The sequence below is a fragment of the Schistocerca nitens genome, chromosome 10 (assembly GCF_023898315.1).
Source record: "Schistocerca nitens isolate TAMUIC-IGC-003100 chromosome 10, iqSchNite1.1, whole genome shotgun sequence".
Lineage (NCBI taxonomy): Eukaryota > Metazoa > Arthropoda > Insecta > Orthoptera > Acrididae > Schistocerca > Schistocerca nitens.
The window spans coordinates 78654501-78674459 of NC_064623.1; the positions used below are offsets into that span (position 1 = coordinate 78654501).

At 41.1% G+C, this 19959-nt stretch overlaps 1 protein-coding gene across 1 annotated transcript in view; it reads right to left on the minus strand.

Moving 5' to 3' along the window:
* Positions 1-19959, minus strand: part of LOC126210208 (nuclear RNA export factor 1-like) — a 204129-nt gene that overhangs the window by 18483 nt on the left and 165687 nt on the right. The window contains exon 12 of the mRNA XM_049939387.1: positions 95-263. Within this exon, the coding sequence (XP_049795344.1) occupies positions 95-263 (169 nt within the window). The remainder of the gene's footprint in view (positions 1-94; positions 264-19959) is intronic.

Below are 19959 nucleotides of genomic sequence, written 5' to 3' on the forward strand. Positions count from 1 at the left end.
TGTGTGTGTGTGTGCGCACCGTACTTCCCAAGACCACAAGAACAAAAGGAGGCGTGATTGTGTATAAACAAGTAAGTGGAGCTGAGTAACTCACCGTGTGCACTGTAAGATCCACAGCGAAGGTGTAGGGATCATGCTGCGTATTGGGTAGGTTTGATAATCTTTCGAGGATCTCCTCTGAGCCTTGCGTTAGTGCAGCCCTCACCTTCTTCATGTTGGAGCAACGTAACAGATTTCGGGACTCACCCAAGTAAGCAGACAATCTGGAACCGAGGAAAACTTGCTTAATTTCAGAAATAGATGCCCCAGCTAATTTGATCATCTGATGGCAACATGGGCTTAAAATAGTAGTTAATTTAGCACTGTAATTGCAAGCAACGGGGGCACATAACAAATCTATTGCACAAAATTATTGAAGATGTAGTGCACTGTCACTATAAGAATCCAACTTCTTAACACTCTGACTGCTATGTGCAAAACTGAGAGGCCGTGTGTCAGTTATAGAAGTGTAGGGTGCTCAATTCTTTTGACACGCTTGCCATTTCTCAGCTTATTTTGTTCTGAGGTTCAGACAGGTACTGGGATGTTTGGGAGTATGAGTATTTACTGCATTAAGAAGGATTGGTATGATGCATGTCCAGAAAGGAAATGTGCCGAGTCTCCTATGCTTAAAGCAACTTTTTGACAAAGTTGGCAGCACTGCATTCAACGGCAAGGTTTTGGCAGTAGAATGTACACTCATTTGTCTCTATCAGATGAAAATTCTGGTTGTGATGCAGTGTTGAAATGAATGTCTTGGTCATAGATCCCTCCAACCACAAGTTGGGGAGGATAATTCAGTTTCTTACAACAACAGGATATTCTCCATTCTAGATTTTCAATGAATCATACTAATGTGTAAAAGTATTATTGTGAGTTTAAAGTAGGCAGAAGGAATGTTCATAACGAATGAAGTAGTGAGCGTTTCTGAAGCATGACTGATGAGATGGCAAAGCGAAGAAATGATTTGTTGCGATGACTAGACTGCTCCGATTTGGCACCTTCAGATTTTCATCTCACTGAAGTTGCTTACGGACGGACGATGTGAGGTCTAGAATGCCATCATAAAATAGATCAAAGAGGTGGCAGGAGACTTTTGATGAAGGTGTCACAAAGTTCATCTCTTGGCTCACAAAGTGCATTGAGAACGAAAAAGAATGCATAGAAAAATAGATTGTTATGTGAGTCAGTGAATATCTAAATGTTTATCGCCTTTTCAATTTTTAAACAATTTATCACACTTAATTTTAGTGCATGCCTCATACAATCTCACAGCAAAGAGTACAACCCACAATCTACAGAAATAACAGGATCTAAATGAGAAATATCATCATCTTTAAATTAACATCTGCTGGAATCTGATGAAATAATAAAGAGTGGTGAGAGTCCACCAGGAGGGGGGTTGGTGTGGGTTGTGCAACCTGACCCATCTCGTTGTGTTCTATGGTCGTCCATGAACCATGCTGCACACACCCGTTTACAATCCCGAAACACTTGGTCTTACACAAGCAGCAATGTCCTGGATGGAGTCATCACATTCTCTCATGGTAATAATGCACCCTTTTTCAAACTCACTGATTTGATGGTACAGTTTGTGTAGATGTCTGTGAGGCATCCTGCACGTCTGCTCGCGTCACACTGATCCGTTACCTTTAGTTTATAATGACAATGAGAGCCGCAGGCACATTTTACTGGTGGGTGGTGGTATGCCGTGATATCGATGTTGACCTTGAGCCATAAACCAACATTGTTCAAATGCTAATCATTTCTGCAGAACATATACAAGTATGTCCCGTGAATATAAATGCCCTGTCTCTAGCTGTTTGAGGTGTTCTGTTTTTTCTGAACATGAGTGTTTAAGCAACATATTGCCTCTCTGGGGACCTTGAGCCAACAATTGTTTAGTGATTTTCACCAGCACAAGTGGCTGGCTGACAATATCAAACCTTCATCCTCCATTACCAGTATGTACGGGAAAAAAGAGTCTGCGGCTGGAGACTATACATACCTCTTGTACCAATGTTGTGGGTTTCCTCTGGTCATTAGCACTGTGGTTTTTCCCTGAGTACCTGCAATGATCATTCACTGCATCCAGGGGTTTCCACGAGACATTTACTTCAAGTCTTTCTTATTTTTTATTGAAACTACTGTAACTTTTGTGAATTTCTAAGATTTCCCTGAACAAGCAGGCAGAGATGCTCTTCTCCACAGTGAGAATCTGTGTACAGGCGAATTTTACTATGTGATCAATCTTAAACAGCAGGTGTTTCATCCCAGCCAGTTTCTCCACCAGTCTGACACCAGCAACAAACAGTGAACCCCTGACTGCCAACCACTAGTTGGCAGTGAGACGAAGATCCCAAGACAAAAGCTGACAGGCAGTACATCAACAAGTGGCCACAAAAGCCTCAACAATTTTGTACAACATACAAAGTGGAGAAAAACAACTTGCTTATTTGAATTTGGCATCTTGAAGTGATGGTTTCTCTGAGGAGGATTGGGGTAGGCACATTTGGGGGGACAGGGCATAAAGTTGTAGCTCCTTTCAGTTTAGTTAGCATCATGGAGTGGACAAAGGTAGCATGCACATTCGCGGTTGAGGCACACTTTTCTAATAGTTGTTCAATCATTGCCATGTAATGCGGCATCCGCAACCATTTCAATACTGTGCCCTGTGGTCATTTTCCTGGACAACAGTTGATTGTTTCGTGGGCAAACAGCTTCAGGGAAACTGAATGAATGAATGAATAAATAAATAAAAAACACACCACCACCAACAAAAACCTGGGGCTTCCATGAGCAGTAAGATCACCCCAAAACATCGACACACTGCGATTCTCTCAATGCTCAGCCTGCAAATGTGCAGCTACTGTTGTACTGTCTGATCATTCTGTGAGGCAAATCCTTCAGGAAGAACTAAAATTTCATCCCTTGTTTTGGCAGTGGAACTTAATCAGCTCAATTTTGTTGCTCGAGAATATGCACAGTAGGCACTTCTCGGCATGTCTCATGACACTTTTTTTCTTCAGTGATGAGGCTCACATCCATCTTTCGGGATCTGTAAATAAGCATAACGTGTGCTTCTTGCATCCTGATAACCCCTGACAACTTCTTCAGCATCCCCTACATACACAACAGGTAACTGTTTGGTGTGCGCTATCACGAGATGGAAAAAAAAAGGGCTGTTTCGGTGACTTTTGAACATTATGTGCACACGATTTAGAAGTTTTCATCAAGCTGTCACCAACACACCTGTCAATGTGCTGGAAAGAGTTGAACCAAACTTCTGAGTTCAATTAATGCAGTGTATTGAGAATAATGGATGCCATCAGCCTGGTATCATCTTCAAAACTGTGTAAATGTAAAATTTAAAATTTGTACTTGATGTTGTTCACATAATTAAATAAATATTGGTATTACTTTTTTTGAAATTGAATTTTTAAATAAGCAAGCTCCTCTGCTCTATCATGTGTAAATGCCTGTCAAAAGGCTCTTTCTCAGGTACTCTCATCTACATACAGTAGGTTCCTGACTAGTGCACTCTGCACAGTTACATACAGTACAATCATAATGGGCAGATGAACAAACTACAAACCAGATGGAAGACATAATGGGAATGTTGGTGTGATTTGAGTGCAGCTGGCCAGCAGACACAGTTAACTTGCAAGTAAATCTGAGTCTGATTGATGCCCTCCAACTATCAATGGAATTCTCATGAGAGATGGTAAAGAAGTGGATGATGCAGTTATTTTATGATGGGGAGTGGATGGATGACACTCTGCGTTCTAGTATACTCCATATGTTATAGATAAAGCACATAAGTTTAAGTTTATTGTTAATTTACCTGAAAAAAATGCATGATGAACACAGTGATGTCTTGTAAATTATTAGCCCTTTGCACTCTATAAGGCAGAGACAGAGTGGCTCGGCACACTCTTATGTAAATTGCCACTACCTGGGCAACGAGCGTGCCACAGAGAATAGTACAGTCTTTCTGTGGAAACAATGAGGTCACTGTCCAACAGGTTGGATATACATTAAAACAAAAAGTACACTTTCATTCAAACATATTTCCAAAACTGCTACAGTACAAAACTTTTCAGTGTACGATATTTTTTGAAACCATCATCAGGATGAAGAGCTGGGTTTTGTGTGCACGTTTCACAGCAAAACAGTGTTTCACACCTGCCACCATTCTTTTTTCTGTCTGAACACACTGCACAATCCTTATGCTTGTTCCCAGGAAGCTTGTTGATAATGTGCAACTGTCCAGTAAAGCATTCTTCACCATCAGAAGTCGAACGACATCCCCGTTTCTACCCTGGATTTATTTCTTCACCAACTAAAAAATACTTAACTCTGCCTGAATATGCCACGAAGGCCCAATGGTACCGACCGGTCGCTATATCATCCTCAGCTCACAGGCGTCAGTGGATGTGGATGTGGAGGGGCACGTGGCCAGCACACCACTCTCCAAGCCGTATGACAGTTTATGAGACCTAAGCTGCTACTTCTCAATTGAGTAGCTCCTCAGTTTGCCTCACAATGGCTGAGTGCACCCTGCTCAGCAACAGAACACGGCACACCGGATGGTCACCTATCAAAGTGCTAGCCCAACCTGGCAGTGCTTAACTTCGGCGATCGGACGGGTACCAGTGTTACCACTGCAGCAAGGCTGTTGGCTCTTCACCAACCGAGTATCTTACAAAACTTTTACAGAATACTCTGTGAGACAGTTTTTTAAGTTGTTTTTCTTGCGGTGATTCTTGTATAGCAAATAGCTGTTTACAAGTCCTATTTCCAACAACCAGAAGTACAGTTTTCGCCACCATTTCAGATCTTTCATTAGAGAATCATAACTGGAAATAAAATGTCAGATTGCTATACTGCGCCCATCTCTGACATATATCAATAATCACATTTGGTTTCACTGTTTCTTCCCTTTTGTAGAAAGCATTAGAACAGTTTGTTTATTTTGCTGTGCCAGAACCATAATTTTGTTATTGTGGATGGTTCTTCAGATGCAGAACTTGTTTCTTGAGTGCAGCTGGAAGGATTTTGTGGCTGGCCTGGATCGTTCATGTGAGATGCACATTTTGTTTCAAAAGTTCATCAGCTAATGCAACAACTGTATAAAAATGGCCAGTGTACGAGTGAGACTATCATTTCCCTTTAGCATTTCTGATATTAGCTATCAATTGAAGAACTATTCCCTCAGAAAAATTCAAGTCTGACAAATCAACGACTATGGTGTTACTGTTTCAAAAAAGGGTATCAAACTGCAAATATAACTGTCTGATGAATCCAAAATCACATAAACTCTGAGTCCCAATTTTGGTAATTTTTTAGGATTGTACACACACAACTCTTGAATGATACTGTATATTTAGAAGAAGTTAAATACCTATATGGTCAATAAATTTCGAGAAACTTGCCAGACAAGTAATCCGACACATTCTTTACTTTATTCAGACGTGACTGAACCTGAGTTTTGATGTGTGTAGCACTCTCTGGATTAGAAACATGAAGTGCCCAGAAAGTTTTCATAAATTGTCTACAAGTAAAGCAGGCTGAAAAGAAGTCAGATAATTGTAACCATTCTCTTGAAAAAAAGTCCTGCAAGTTCTTACACTTTTGTAATGTCATATTCAGTAGCACATCATGGGAACATTTCATTTCTTCCTTAGTAACGTTTCTCCAATCCCATCATGCAGAACATTGTGGAAGTGGTCTCACTTTACATATTTTTGCTATAGCATACCTGTTTGTTTGGTCTGCTACTTCTGTTTGTTTGGTCTGCTATGTGTTGAAATAGGTTGTCTGTAAAAATTAACAGAAAGAAACCAACTGGCGATAATAGAACATTACCAGTTTCAGTGATAAAACCACACTTTGAATCATCAAAAGAAGAATCTGTAACTTCAGACTCATTTTCACTCCACATTTGCTTCGAATCTTCTGCTGAATCACCAGAAAAATGCACATTTTCAAGGTTTTCATTGTCATCTTCACTAGAATTGTTAATAAATAAACCACTCTCATCATCATCATCATCATCATCATCATCATCATCATCACTGTCTATGATAGTCACTTAGAGATTCCCTAAATCAAATGCTGTAAAATCTCTTACTCAGGAAGAACTGAATGTGAAGAATTAGCCATTGCACATGTGCAAACTTGAATGTAATAATTCTAACATTCGTTTCAACACAGTTGCAACAGTTTGACACTGAGTTAACACAGGTTCCCCTAAATGGCTGCACTAAGCACCATTGATGCCTAGTACTGTCAGAATTGAGCATGTGAGAGCCGTGAAAAATCACGTCAAATGAAGCATTTGTTTTATTTAAAGCTTTAAGAATTTTCACATAAAAAATTGGGCATTACTCTTACACCACTTTTGTTGAACAAGTACAAAATTTACAAAGTCTTGGAAGAAGAATTGAGTGATTCTGGTTTGGAGAGAAGGAAGGGTTTAGCATTCAGTTGACAAGTTGATTGAAGACAGACTACAAGCTCAGTTTAGGGTAGGAAATTGGTTGTGTCCATTTCACAGAAACATTCCTAGCATATAAACTGTTGTACTCTGGGAATAATTCTAGTCCACTATTTTTCATTAGTAAGTCCACCCACGAGTTTGGAGCATTTTACTCTGTTTACTGACTGCTGTTCAATTGCTACATTAATTCTTGGTATGACTCTGTTTGCTAAATATGGCCACAATCTGGCACTGAAATGAATTCTGTGGCTACAAGTGAAAGTTTGTGCTGGACCGGTTCTCAAAACCAAATTTTCCGTTTTACGTGAGCAGTTGCCTTAACCATTTTGGCCACCCAAGCATGGTTCCTGTCCACCTCACACTGATTATCACAAAAATTTGGGACAGAATGTGACCTGCATGGGAGTGATCTTAATAGCCATCAACACATATATATATATTTATGAATGTGTGGTGTCTGTTCTCTAGAACATGTCAGAAAGAACCAGCAGGGCATAGCATTCTTGAAATTGGTCTCTCCCCAAATTTTGAGAAAACACACTATATTTATTTTTATATGTGACGTGTCTCTTCCTTCTCACATGCCCAAAAGAACAGACATAACATATATATCAATGATTATAGTGTGTTTTCTCAAGATTTAGGAACATGATATTGAGTGGCGAAGTAAAATCTGATCAGGAGCTGCCACTTGCTTCACGCAGTGGTCCGTGTCCGAATGTACCACTTGTTACAGTTCTGGCACCACTTGTTAGCAGCAGACACAGTGGCTGTGCCAAAGACTGAGAGGGCGTGGAGTTTTACAATTATTTACTGAACTTTCTTTACAATTTCTCCCTCGATGTCGCTGCCCAGCCCTGCGGATCCCTCCACGCCGCTGATCGCACTCAGGAGCCTCAGGCCACCAGTGCTCCACTGAAGCAAGGATGCCCTGTGGTTGAGACAAACTCGTCACCCCAGTACGGGCACGCCCACGGAGCCGTGTCACCGTGAGGTCAGCTGCTAACGCCTGCTGCACCCGGCGGCTGGGAAGAGCCGTTAGTCACGATGTCCGCAAGGTCCCGTCACGGACGGATCACGCGCCGTGGAGCCGGGTTGCCGTGAAGTCCGGGCGTCAGTCCCCGGCGGCGCCTGTGACAAAACCGCGCTGCAGCCAGTCCTGCTGAAAGTTCACGCTGTAGTTAGTCAGCCATGGTGCCAACCAAACTCGGCCGACCTCCAGAACTGAAGTTGACATCTGACGGCGAATGGATGACTCCTGCCAGCTGGAACAGACTTCCGGAATCGTCACCTATGAAGATTGAACATTCGGACATGGACCACGTCCGTCCTCAGATCCGAACTGCTTCCCAATGGCTTCTGTCTGTTGCTGCCTGCACTCCACTATTTATATCCAGCAGGAGGACGTTTTTTTACCCTCGGTGGTAGCTTTTTGTTATTACTCCCGCAGTATATTGCAGCGTAACTTAGTGTGCTGGCCCTTCCCCTTACTCAGCACTCTCCAGCCTTCGCTCGGTCTGTGTGCGTCCTTGCATCAGCCTGTTGTTAGACTGCTGCTGTCAGCTAGGCTATCTGTGCTTGCCTACTTTGCAACGCCTCGGTCGCTGGCATGCCTCTGTTTTGCCATTCTCCTCCACTGCGTGAAGCAATGCTTACTACATGTGGCCGCAACGATATCTAATGTCTATATGATATATAATCACAGATGTAATTGTATCTAACTTGTAACAAATATGCTTATTCATATTTATTATACACTGATGTCCCACAATGAATAGTAATACAAATAAATTATCAATCATAGGCATGTATTTGTCTCTACTTCACTTTGATTAAATTTCTCAACATTTCTGCCAAGCACTTATTCTTTTACTATGGAGAGTATTTCTGCTAGAAAGAGCAGAGAGACAGTTGTTAGCACCCCACTTAAACAATGAACTGACATCATTTAGCTCCAGTATGATGGCATTCTACGGATCGGAGCGTGGAATGTCAGATCACTTAATCGGGCAGGTAGATTAGAAAATTTAAAAAGGGAAATGGATAGGTTAAAGTTAGATATAGTGGGAATTAGTGAAGTTCGGTGGCAGGAGGAACAAGACTTTTGGTCAGGTGATTACAGGGTTATAAATACAAAATCAAATAGGGGTAATGCAGGAGTAGGTTTAATAATGAATAAAAGAATAGGAGTGCGGGTTAGCTACTACAAACAGCATAGTGAACGCATTATTGTGGCCAAGATAGACACAAAGCCCATGCCTACTACAGTAGTACAAGTTTATATGCCAACTAGCTCTGCAGATGATGAAGAAATAGATGAAATGTATAACGAGATAAAAGAAATTATTCAGGTAGTGAAGGGAGACGAAAATTTAATAGTCATGGGTGACTGGAATTCGTCAGTAGGAAAAGGGAGAGAAGGAAACATAGTAGGTGAATATGGATTGGGGGGAAGGAATGAAAGAGGAAGCCGCCTTGTAGAATTTTGCACAGAGCATAACTTAATCATAGCTAACACTTGGTTCAAGAATCATGAAAGGAGGCTGTATACATGGAAGAAGCCTGGAGATACTGACAGGTTTCAGATAGATTATATAATGGTAAGACAGAGATTTAGGAACCAGGTTTTAAATTGTAAGACATTTCCAGGGGCAGATGTGCATTCTGACCACAATCTATTGGTTATGAACTGCAGATTGAAACTGAAGAAACTGCAAAAAGGTGGGAATTTAAGGAGATGGGATCTGGATAAACTGAAAGAACCAGAGGTTGTAGAGAGTCTCAGGGAGAGCATAAGGGAACAATTGACAGGAATGGGGGAAAGAAATACAGTAGAAGAAGAATGGGTAGCTCTGAGGGATGAAGTGGTGAAGGCAGCAGACGATCAAGTAGGTAAAAAGACGAGGGCTAATAGAAATCCTTGGGTAACAGAAGAAATATTGAATTTAATTGATGAAAGGAGAAAATATAAAAATGCAGTAAATGAAGCAGGCAAAAAGGAATACAAACGTCTCAAAAATGAAATCGACAGGAAGTGCAAAATGGCTAAGCAGGGATGGCTAGAGGACAAATGTAAGGATGTAGAGGCTTGTCTCACTAGGGGTAAGATAGATACTGCCTACAGGAAAATTAAAGAGACCTTTGGAGAGAAGAGAACCACTTGTATGAATATCAAGAGCTCAGATGGAAACCCAGTTCTAAGCAAAGAAGGAAAGGCAGAAAGGTGGAAGGAGTATATAGAGGGTTTATACAAGGGAGATGTACTTGTGGAAAATATTATGGAAATGGAAGAGGATGTAGATGAAGATGAAATGGGAGATAAGATACTGCGTGAAGAGTTTGACAGAGCACTGAAAGACCTGAGTCGAAACAAGGCCCCGGGAGTAGACAACATTCCATTAGAACTACTGATGGCCTCGGGAGAGCCAGTCCTGACAAAACTCTACCATCTGGTGAGCAAGATGTATGAGACAGGCGAAATACCCTCAGACTTCAAGAAGAATATAATAATTCCAATCCCAAAGAAAGCAGGTGTTGACAGATGTGAAAATTACCGAACTATCAGTTTAATAAGTCACAGCTGCAAAATACTAACGCGAATTCTTTACAGACGAATGGAAAAACTGGTAGAAGCCGACCTCGGGGATGATCAGTTTGGATTCCGTAGAAATGTTGGAACACGCGAGGCAATACTGACCTTACGACTTATCTTGGAAGAAAGATTAAGAAAAGGCAAACCTACGTTTCTAGCATTTGTAGACTTAGAGAAAGCTTTTGACAATGTTGACTGGAATACTCTCTTTCAAATTCTGAAGGTGGCAGGGGTAAAATACAGGGAGCGAAAGGCTATTTACAATTTGTACAGAAACCAGATGGCAGTTATAAGAGTCGAGGGGCATGAAAGGGAAGCAGTGGTTGGGAAGGGAGTGAGACAGGGTTGTAGCCTCTCCCCGATGTTATTCAATCTGTATATTGAGCAAGCAGTAAAGGAAACAAAAGAAAAATTTGGAGTAGGTACTAAAATCCATGGAGAAGAAATAAAAACTTTGAGGTTCGCCGATGACATTGTAATTCTGTCAGAGACAGCAAAGGACTTGGAAGAGCAGTTGAACGGAATGGACAGTGTCTTGAAAGGAGGATATAAGATGAACATCAACAAAAGCAAAACGAGGATAATGGAATGTAGTCAAATTAAGTCGGGTGATGCTGAGGGAATTAGATTAGGAAATGAGACACTTAAAGTAGTAAAGGAGTTTTGCTATTTAGGGAGTAAAATAACCGATGATGGTCGAAGTAGAGAGGATATAAAATGTAGACTGGCAATGGCAAGGAAAGCGTTTCTCAAGAAGAGAAATTTGTTAACATCGAGTATAGATTTAAGTGTCAGGAAGTCGTTTCTGAAAGTATTTGTATGGAGTGTAGCCATGTATGGAAGTGAAACATGGACGATAACCAGTTTGGACAAGAATCGAATAGAAGCTTTCGAAATGTGGTGCTACAGAAGAATGCTGAAGATAAGGTGGGTAGATCACGTAACTAATGAGGAGGTATTGAATAGGATTGGGGAGAAGAGAAGTTTGTGGCACAACTTGACTAGAAGAAGGGATCGGTTGGTAGGACATGTTTTGAGGCATCAAGGGATCACAAATTTAGCATTGGAGGGCAGCGTGGAGGGTAAAAATCGTAGAGGGAGACCAAGAGATCAATACACTAAGCAGATTCAGAAGGATGTAGGTTGCAGTAGGTACTGGGAGATGAAGAAGCTTGCACAGGATAGAGTAGCATGGAGAGCTGCATCAAACCAGTCTCAGGACTGAAGACCACAACAACAACAATGATGGACATAGAGCAATTATAGGCAAAGATTAAATGGATTGCACATCATACTCTGGAGAAGCATGTGCCAAGTAAGTGGATAAAGGATGGAAAAGACTCACCACAGTTTAACAGAGGAGGATATTAGTGTTTAATATCCCGTTGACAACAAGGTCATTAGAGAAGGAACACAAGCTTGGATTATGGAAGGACGGAGAAGCAAAGCGGCCGTGCCCTTTCGAAGGAATCACTGTGGCATTTGCCTTGAGCGATTTGGGGAAATAACGGAAAATCTAAATCAGGATGGCTGGACTCGGATTTGAAGTGCTGTCCTCCCAAATGCAAGTCCAGTGTGCTAACCACTGCGCTACCCTGCTCGATCACGGTCTAACAACAAAATTCGAAAAAGATACATAGGAGGCAAAAGCTGTTGCAGTCTCAATCAAAAACAGAATGCGCAACGGTTCAAAACAAAATGCACAAAGGACAACAGGCAAAAGTTAACAGAAATCATGCGCCTGCAAAAAGATCGATGCGTGAAGCTTAGGACAACTGTCATTGTCATACTTTAGCAACAGATCTTGCCGCTACGTGAAATCATTAAGTGGGTCTATAACTTCTATCCAGTAAATCGTTGACCAATCTGTTGAGGCAATAAAAAGGTAACATAAGTAAAGCTGAAGTTTTAAATTTCACATTTAAGAAGAGTTCACACAGGAGAAATGTACAAACATACTGTCGTTTGACCATCATATAGATTCCTATACAGAGGACATAGTAATAAGCGTCCTCGGTGCAGAGAAATAAGGAGTAGAAAGAAAACAAGTAGCCAGATGGAATCCCAATTCAGTTTTACACTATGGCAGTGGCCCATTACTTAGCTTATATTTATTGCAAATCTCTCACCCAGTGCAAAGTTCCAAGTGACTGAAAAAAAGTGCAGGGGACTTCTGTATGTAATAAGCATAAAAGAATGGACCTGCAAAATTACAGAACAGTATCTTTAACTTCAGTTTGTTGCAGAATCCTTGAACATCTTCTCAGTTCCGATAAAATAAATTTCTTTGAGAGGGAAAAGCTTCTGCCCACAAATCAGCACAGCTTTAGAAAGCATTGCTCGTGTGAAACTCAGCTTGCCCTTTTCTCACATGATATTGTGTGGACTATGATTGAAGGGCAACAGGATGACTATACATTCCTAGTTTCTGAAAAATATTTGACTCATGCCACACTGAAAACTGATAATGAATGTACGAGTATATGGAATATGTTCCCAGATAGGAAAGCGGCTTGATTTCTTACATAAGGTACCCAGTCTGTCGTTCTCGACAGCGAGTGTTCACTAGAGACAAGGGTATCGTCAGGAGAGCACCAGGGAGGTGTGATAGGACCGCTGATATTTTCTATACACATAAATGATCTGGCGGACAGGGTAAGCAGACTGCAGCCGTTTGCTGATGATGCTGTGACGTACGGGAAGGTGCCATTGTTGAGTGACTGTAGGAGGATAAAGCATGACTTAGAGATGAATGATAGCTAGCTCTAAATGTAGAAAAACATAAGTTAACACAAGTAAGTAGGGAAAAAAAAAGACCTACAGCATTAGTAGTGTGCTGCCTAACACAGTCATGCCCATTAAATATCTAGATATAATGTTGCAAAGCAGTATGAAATGGAATGAGCATGTAAGTATTGCAGTAAGGTGAATGGTCGACTTTGGTTTATTGCGAGAATTTTCGGGAAGTGTGGTTCATCTGTAAAGGCCACTGCATAAAGGACACTAGTGCAACCCATTGTTGGGTACTGGCCAAGTGTTTGGAGTCCACACTAAAGGAAGACATCAAAGCAATTCAGAGGTGGACTGTTAGGTTTGTAACTGGTAGGTTACAAGTAACTGGTAGGTTACAAGTATTATGGAAATGCTTTGAGAACTCAAATGGAAATCACAAGAGTGAATGCAACTTTCTTTTCGAGGATCACAGTGACAAAATGTAGAGAATTGGCATTTCAGGCTGACTGCAGAATGATTCTACTGCTGTCAATCTAAATTTTATGTAAGGCCACCATGGCTCGCACAGAGGAATATAGGTAGTCATTTTTCCCTCACTCTATTTCTGAGTTGACTATTTGTGAATGGAACAGATTTGACTACATAGTACCAAGCGAGGTGGCGCAGTGGTTAGACATTGGACTCGCATTCAGGAGGACGACGGTTCAATCCCGCGTCCGGCCATCCTGATTTAGGTTTTCCGTGATTTCCCTACATCGCTCCAGGCAAATGCCGGGATGGTTCCTTTCAAAGGGCACGGCCGACTTCCTTCCCCGTCCTTCCCTAATCCGATGAGACCGATGACCTCGCTGTCTGGTCTCCTTCCCCAAATAACCCAACCCTTGACTACATAGTAGTGGTACAGGGTGCCTTTTGCCATGCACATATGGTGGCTTGCAGAGTATATATGTAGATGCAGATGTTGATACAGGATCTTGGTTAACAAATATTTCTTACCAACATTGCTCATTAAACTGTTTTACAATGTTTCTTTGTTTTATCTAATGAACAACACATCATTACCAGGATCTACAGTCCAGTAGCCATTTAGTCTAATCGTCCATATTTCATCTAATCAAATATATTTCTTGCAGAATTCAGGCTTTTCCAGCCATCCTCATAATATTTTCGGGAATCACTGTACTGCTACGCCCTAGGCAAGCCTGTGAATAAAGGTTTTAATAAATAGACCCCAAAGACTGATACTCCCCCTCCCCCACTCCCTCCAGCCCACAATTCCCTTCCTAACAGCTTCTTTGCCAAGGAGCTGGAGAATGAAGATGTTTGGCATACCCTACACAACAATCTTCCACAGTTTCATCCATACAGTTCCCAAAAACTAGTCCCAAACATCTTACTACTGAAGCCAAGTGAAGAAGGTAGCAACATGACACAGTAATCACGAATGCCTTTGTAAACTCTACATTCAAATTAAACAAATTCCATGGACTAAATTACCCAAAACTTCCCATAGAAAACTCTTATAAACCTAACAATATCATTTACCATCTCAAATAAAAATTAAAAAAAAAAAAAAAGGGAATTCCTCTAAGAAGAGTATATGAGACTACAAAACATGGAGCTATAATGAGATATTGCCCTGTGTAGTTGTTACAGAGAACACCATATCCATTATTATATGGCAGTTTCATCATCAGACATTTTCAGCATTCATAAAACTGCCACTGAGCAAGAGGAGTTACACACTTTGAACAGTTAAGAAACATTGTTGTTGGGCATTCTATAGTCAGTTACCTATTTTTCCAAACCTGAAGAATAGCATGAAAAATTCACTTCTTTATTATGTCATCTTCAAATGGGTATATGGAACACATTAACAAACTCAGGCAAATTCAACTACTCTGCAACTTAAGAGAAACCTTGAAACCAACAGTATCAATGTAAGTACAATGGGCATTTGAAAAGTCCGTGCAAAGTCCGAGAAATGGCACCACCGGTGCGTATCGAGGTCATGTTTAGTTAATAGCATCTTTGGAAAGAACGCACACCAAGTTTCAGCCATATTGGTCTATTTATTTGTGTTTGGCATTCGTGTGAATCAAGGAAGTCAAGTGATTGTCACTACTTTATGAAAGGCAAAACACCTCAGGAGACTAAGGAGAAGCTTGATAAGCATTACGGTGACTCTGCACCTTTGATTACAACAGTTTATAAGTGGTTTCAAACTTTTCGGAGTGGTCATATGGGCACAAGTGATGTTGAACTTTCTGGACGCCCTGTGGAGGTTACGATTCCAGAAATCATTGATATGGTGATGGATGACAGAAAAGTTAAGGTGCACGAGATTGGTAGTACTGTGGGCGTCTCAAATATATGGGTACATAATATTTTTCATAAACATTTGGACACGAGAAATCTATCCGCAAGATGGGTTCCACGATTGCTCACACTTGACCAAAAATGGAATCGTGTGAAGTGTTGCAAGAATGGTTTGCAGCTGTTCAGGAAGAATCCGCAGGACTTTAAGCGTCATTTCGTCACTGTAGATCAAACACGGTTACATTATTATACTACTGAGACCAAATAACAATCTAAACAATGGTTTACCAAGGGAGAATCTGCACCAAAAAAGGTGAAGACCATTGCTTCAGCCGGAAAGGTTATGGCGACTGTCTTTTGGGATTTGCAAGGGATAATCCTCATCAACTAAATGGGAAAGGGTGAAACTATTACAGGTGCATATTATCCATCGTTATTGGACCGTTTGAAAACCGAGCTGCAAGGAAAATGCCGGCGATTGGACTGCAAAAAAGTCCTTTTCCATCACGAAAACGCACCAGCACACACCTCAGCAGCTGTGGTCGCAAAATTAATGGAAATAGCATTCCAACTCGTTTCACATCCCCCCTATTCTCTAGACTTCACAGAAAGATTACTTTTACACAATCTTTTACTTTTCCACAGTAATAGTGTATCTTCCTTTTCCTTCTTTCCAACACACCCTACATACATACACACAAATTAAAGTACAACATCGTGTTAACAGCATTTATAACTCTACTTTCTCCTTCATACATGTATATCGAGATAAGCTACTCCTACCACAGGCCGTATTCATAGTTGGTTTTCAATCTGTCTCATGTACTGTACTTATTTTACTCCTCTGTACAGTCACTCACTCCTGTAACTCTGAACTTTGCGTTTCATCAAATGCCCTCCTCTTTTATGCTTCAATAGTCATACCTGGATGTTGGCCCATTATCTTTATATTTTTCTCATAGCTAAGAGTTTATCCTTTTTGATTCCCCCTTCCAAAAGTGATGGAGCTAACACCCACCTCCACTTGCACAGAAAAAATAACTCACTTAGGTTCTACAGTCTACAGGGTGGTTATAATTAAGCTTTTGCTACCTGAGGGTATGGGTAGGAATGATGTTCAGACTGTGTGCTGCAGGATATGCAGTGTTAGTAGTGTTAGTGTCACGACTTGCAGTTAGGCGCCGGTGCTAGTACTCTGATGTAGGAAGCATCAGTGTGCATTACAGTTGCAGACGGTCCACATGGCTCTGGACAAGGTGAGCAAGCTTCTACTCATAAAGCTGATTTATCAAAACAATGGCAATAATGCTGTTGCTCTTCACGAGTTTCGATGCATTAAAGGAATATGGAGAGATCCTCTTTACGCACCGGGACTGGAGAACACGATTCAGAATTTTGAATTAACTGGCAGTTTGGGATTGCTCCGGGAAGAGGCAGACGGCCAACTGCACCACAAATTGTTGAAGAAGTTACTGTTCCCATAGCTGAGAATGCTGGGCACGATGTATAATCTTCAAGCTGTTCATTGGCAGCATCACAACAGATAAATATTCCACAGTCCACCACTCAAAAAACACTGTGAGCAATAGTGAAACGATATCTCTAGTGGAGTTCCAGGCTGTCGCAGATGCAGGTGTTTGCCACAATGAACAATATTTGTAACCTGGAACATAAACGTTGTATGCAATTAACAAATGTTATCCTCTTGTGGGGAAATTAGAATGTGATTTTATCCATAGTGTATTTGTTATTTATTCCCCATATGTCCTTACAATGTTTCCAAAAAATTTCAGTGTCCTACCATCACTCATTCTTCATGAAGGCCCTCCAAGTAGAGAAAGTTAATCACGCTGTAATTGCTGGCTAAAATTTGTTAATTTCTACTGTTTGCCAGGTAGTAATGCATCACTGCATCAGTTGTGAAATATAGGATAGTTAAGAGTAATTACAGTTCTAAAGAAGGTAGGAATTGAACTAAGAGACTGAAATACAGAAATCTAAAGCTGAAAGCAGTTCCCCACTCTGCCGCGCCACCCTCTAAATAACTTGGTGTGAAATAAATCCTCTTTGAATCATCCCATCACTTGTGTACAGATTTATTAAATACTGTTAACAAAAAATATGTAGGATGAAACTCCTCATCTGGTTTAAATTTAGGAAATTGTTTGCATAGACTAATTCCATTTCCTAGCTGCATCTCCTCTATCTTCTCAGCTGACAGTCCACTGTCTCCACTACACTTTTCTTTTATTAAATCCTCCTTAACCTTAGTTAATGTGTCCCAAATTTTCTGTAGTTCACTCTCTGTTCTGTGTTTTCTGCATTAGAATGAAGTGTATCTAAAGACGATTCAGTTCATTCTTGTGCTTTATTATTGACTAAGTCGACTACAAGCTCCTCCAAATTAGCATGTGAAGAACCTGGAATAGTGCCTACATCTGAATCTTTTCTTTGTTCCAATGTGGTTGTCCTTACTAGAGACCCTAAAATTTGTTTGTTTATTTTGTTAATTTTCTGCTTAACTGATTCTTTCAATTGTTTCAAGTCCCTGTTCACATATCTAACTGCTCATTCTCTTCAGTTCGAACTAAATCGTACTGTTTCAGTAGTTTCAATACTTCCAAATTCAGGTCCTCTGGTAAGGTGGAAAGTATCATCTATAACTGCAGTATGTTACTTTTGGATTTCTTGCTTTTCATTATGTGACTTACTGATCTGCTGTCAGAGTTGTATTTTGTCATTTTTCTTTCATTTCTAAATACTGATTTTATTTTCTCAATAGTCACATTCTGATTTTGTATGGAACATCTGCATCCATTCTTCTCATCACCACAGCATACAATGTCTATGATAACACATGTTCAATTAAACTTAGCTTAATACTGCCACACAGCTAGTCATGACACTCTAGTATGCCCACAAACTCTGCTTGTAAAACCACTTGCAGTTTACCCCACAACATAAGCACCACTACACTTTTTCTTTTTTCTTAAACTAATCAATTCGGATTTTATACAGCTCACCAGAATCTTGCCACAACTGGCTCAGTGTGTAGGTCACACTGTGTCACCACAAACGAGTGCACTATAGACACTGCTGTTGTTGCAGGTTGATGAGTCACAGCTGCAATTCACAGCAGCTGTTGTAGACTCGTCGTGGGATTCATAAAATGTCGTCCCCCGTATGGGAACTACATAATGTGTGTACAATTACAGGTAGTAATGCAGAAACGATGCCATATGGAAGTTTAGGTCTGGCTGTGAGTTGTGCATGGATAGCCAAGCAGCTAAGGAGATCACTTGCATAAAGTAAGAAATCCAGTTTTGAGTCTCAGTCTGCCACAAATTTTCATTGTCGTCATTTCCTTACACAGCTGCTGGTTGGTTGTATTTGCAACTGAGAATAACCTATAATATGAGCCCCTCTGACTGCAGTAGAGACTGGCATTTTACTTGGTGGGCTTGTGCCCCCCCCCCCCCCCCCCTAAACTCTCTGCAATCTACTCAGTCAATCTGTCCTTCCCCTCCAATTCAGGTGCAGGCATCGAGTTGTGTATCACCATCTCTCAATTGCAGCAACAGGTGCAGTACATATACAAGACTTTGTTTCAGTCGAAAACAATCGACTCGCTTCTACACAGCTGACAGCTATGTTAACCTAAGGTTGGCCATAGCACTGCACAACCACAACAAACCCCATTTGAGTGAAAGCTGCTTCTGCTCCTATGTCCTTCATGCCACCTTCAGTACCACACTCTATACCGAGTAGGTTGCATTGGTTACACAGAGATAAAAAGCCTCGCACAACGTGCACTACCCTGATGAACGACATAAAACTAATCTTTGGACAGCTGACCACAACAGCTACTAATCTCCTGAAGAGGTGATAATTGCCACAGTGTGTGGATGAAAAAAGAACTGATACTGCATGCAAAAGATTGCTTCCATTTTATACAATGAGATGCCATAATCACAGCAATTTCCCAAGTATATACAATACTGGCTATTAAAATTGCTACACCAAGAAGACATGCAGATGATAAACGGGTATTCATTGGACAAATATGTTATCCTAGAACTGACATGTGATTACATTTTCACACAATTTGGGTGCATAGATCCTGAGAAATCAGTACCCAGAACAATCACCTCTGGCCGTAATAGCGGCCTTGATACGCCTGGGCATTGAGTCATACAGAGCTTGGATAGTGTGTACAGGTACAGCTCCCCGTGCAGCTTCAACACGATACCACAGTTCATCAAGAGTAGTGACTGGCGTATGGTGACGAGCCAGTTGCTTGGCCACCATTGACCAGACGTTTTCAATTGGTGAGAGATCTGGAGAATGTGCTGGCCAGGGCAGCAGTCGAACATGTTCTGTATCCAGAAAGGCCCGTACAGGACCTGCAACATGCGGTCGTGCATTATCCTGCTGAAATCTAGGGTTTTGCAGGGATCGAATGAAGGGTAGAGCCACGGGTCGTAACACATCTGAAATGTAACGTCCACTGTTCAAAGTGCCGTCAGTGCGAATAAGAGGTGACCAAGACGTGTAACCAATGGCACCCCACACCATCACGCCAGGTGATACGCCAGTATGGTGATGACAAATACATGTTTCCAATGTGTGTCCACCGCAATGTCGCCAAACAATGATGCGGCCATCATGATGCTGTAAACAGAACCTGGATTCATCCGAAAAAATGATGTTTTGCCATTCCAGATTCATCGTTGAGTACACCATTGCAGGCGCTCCTGTCTGTGATGCAGTGTCA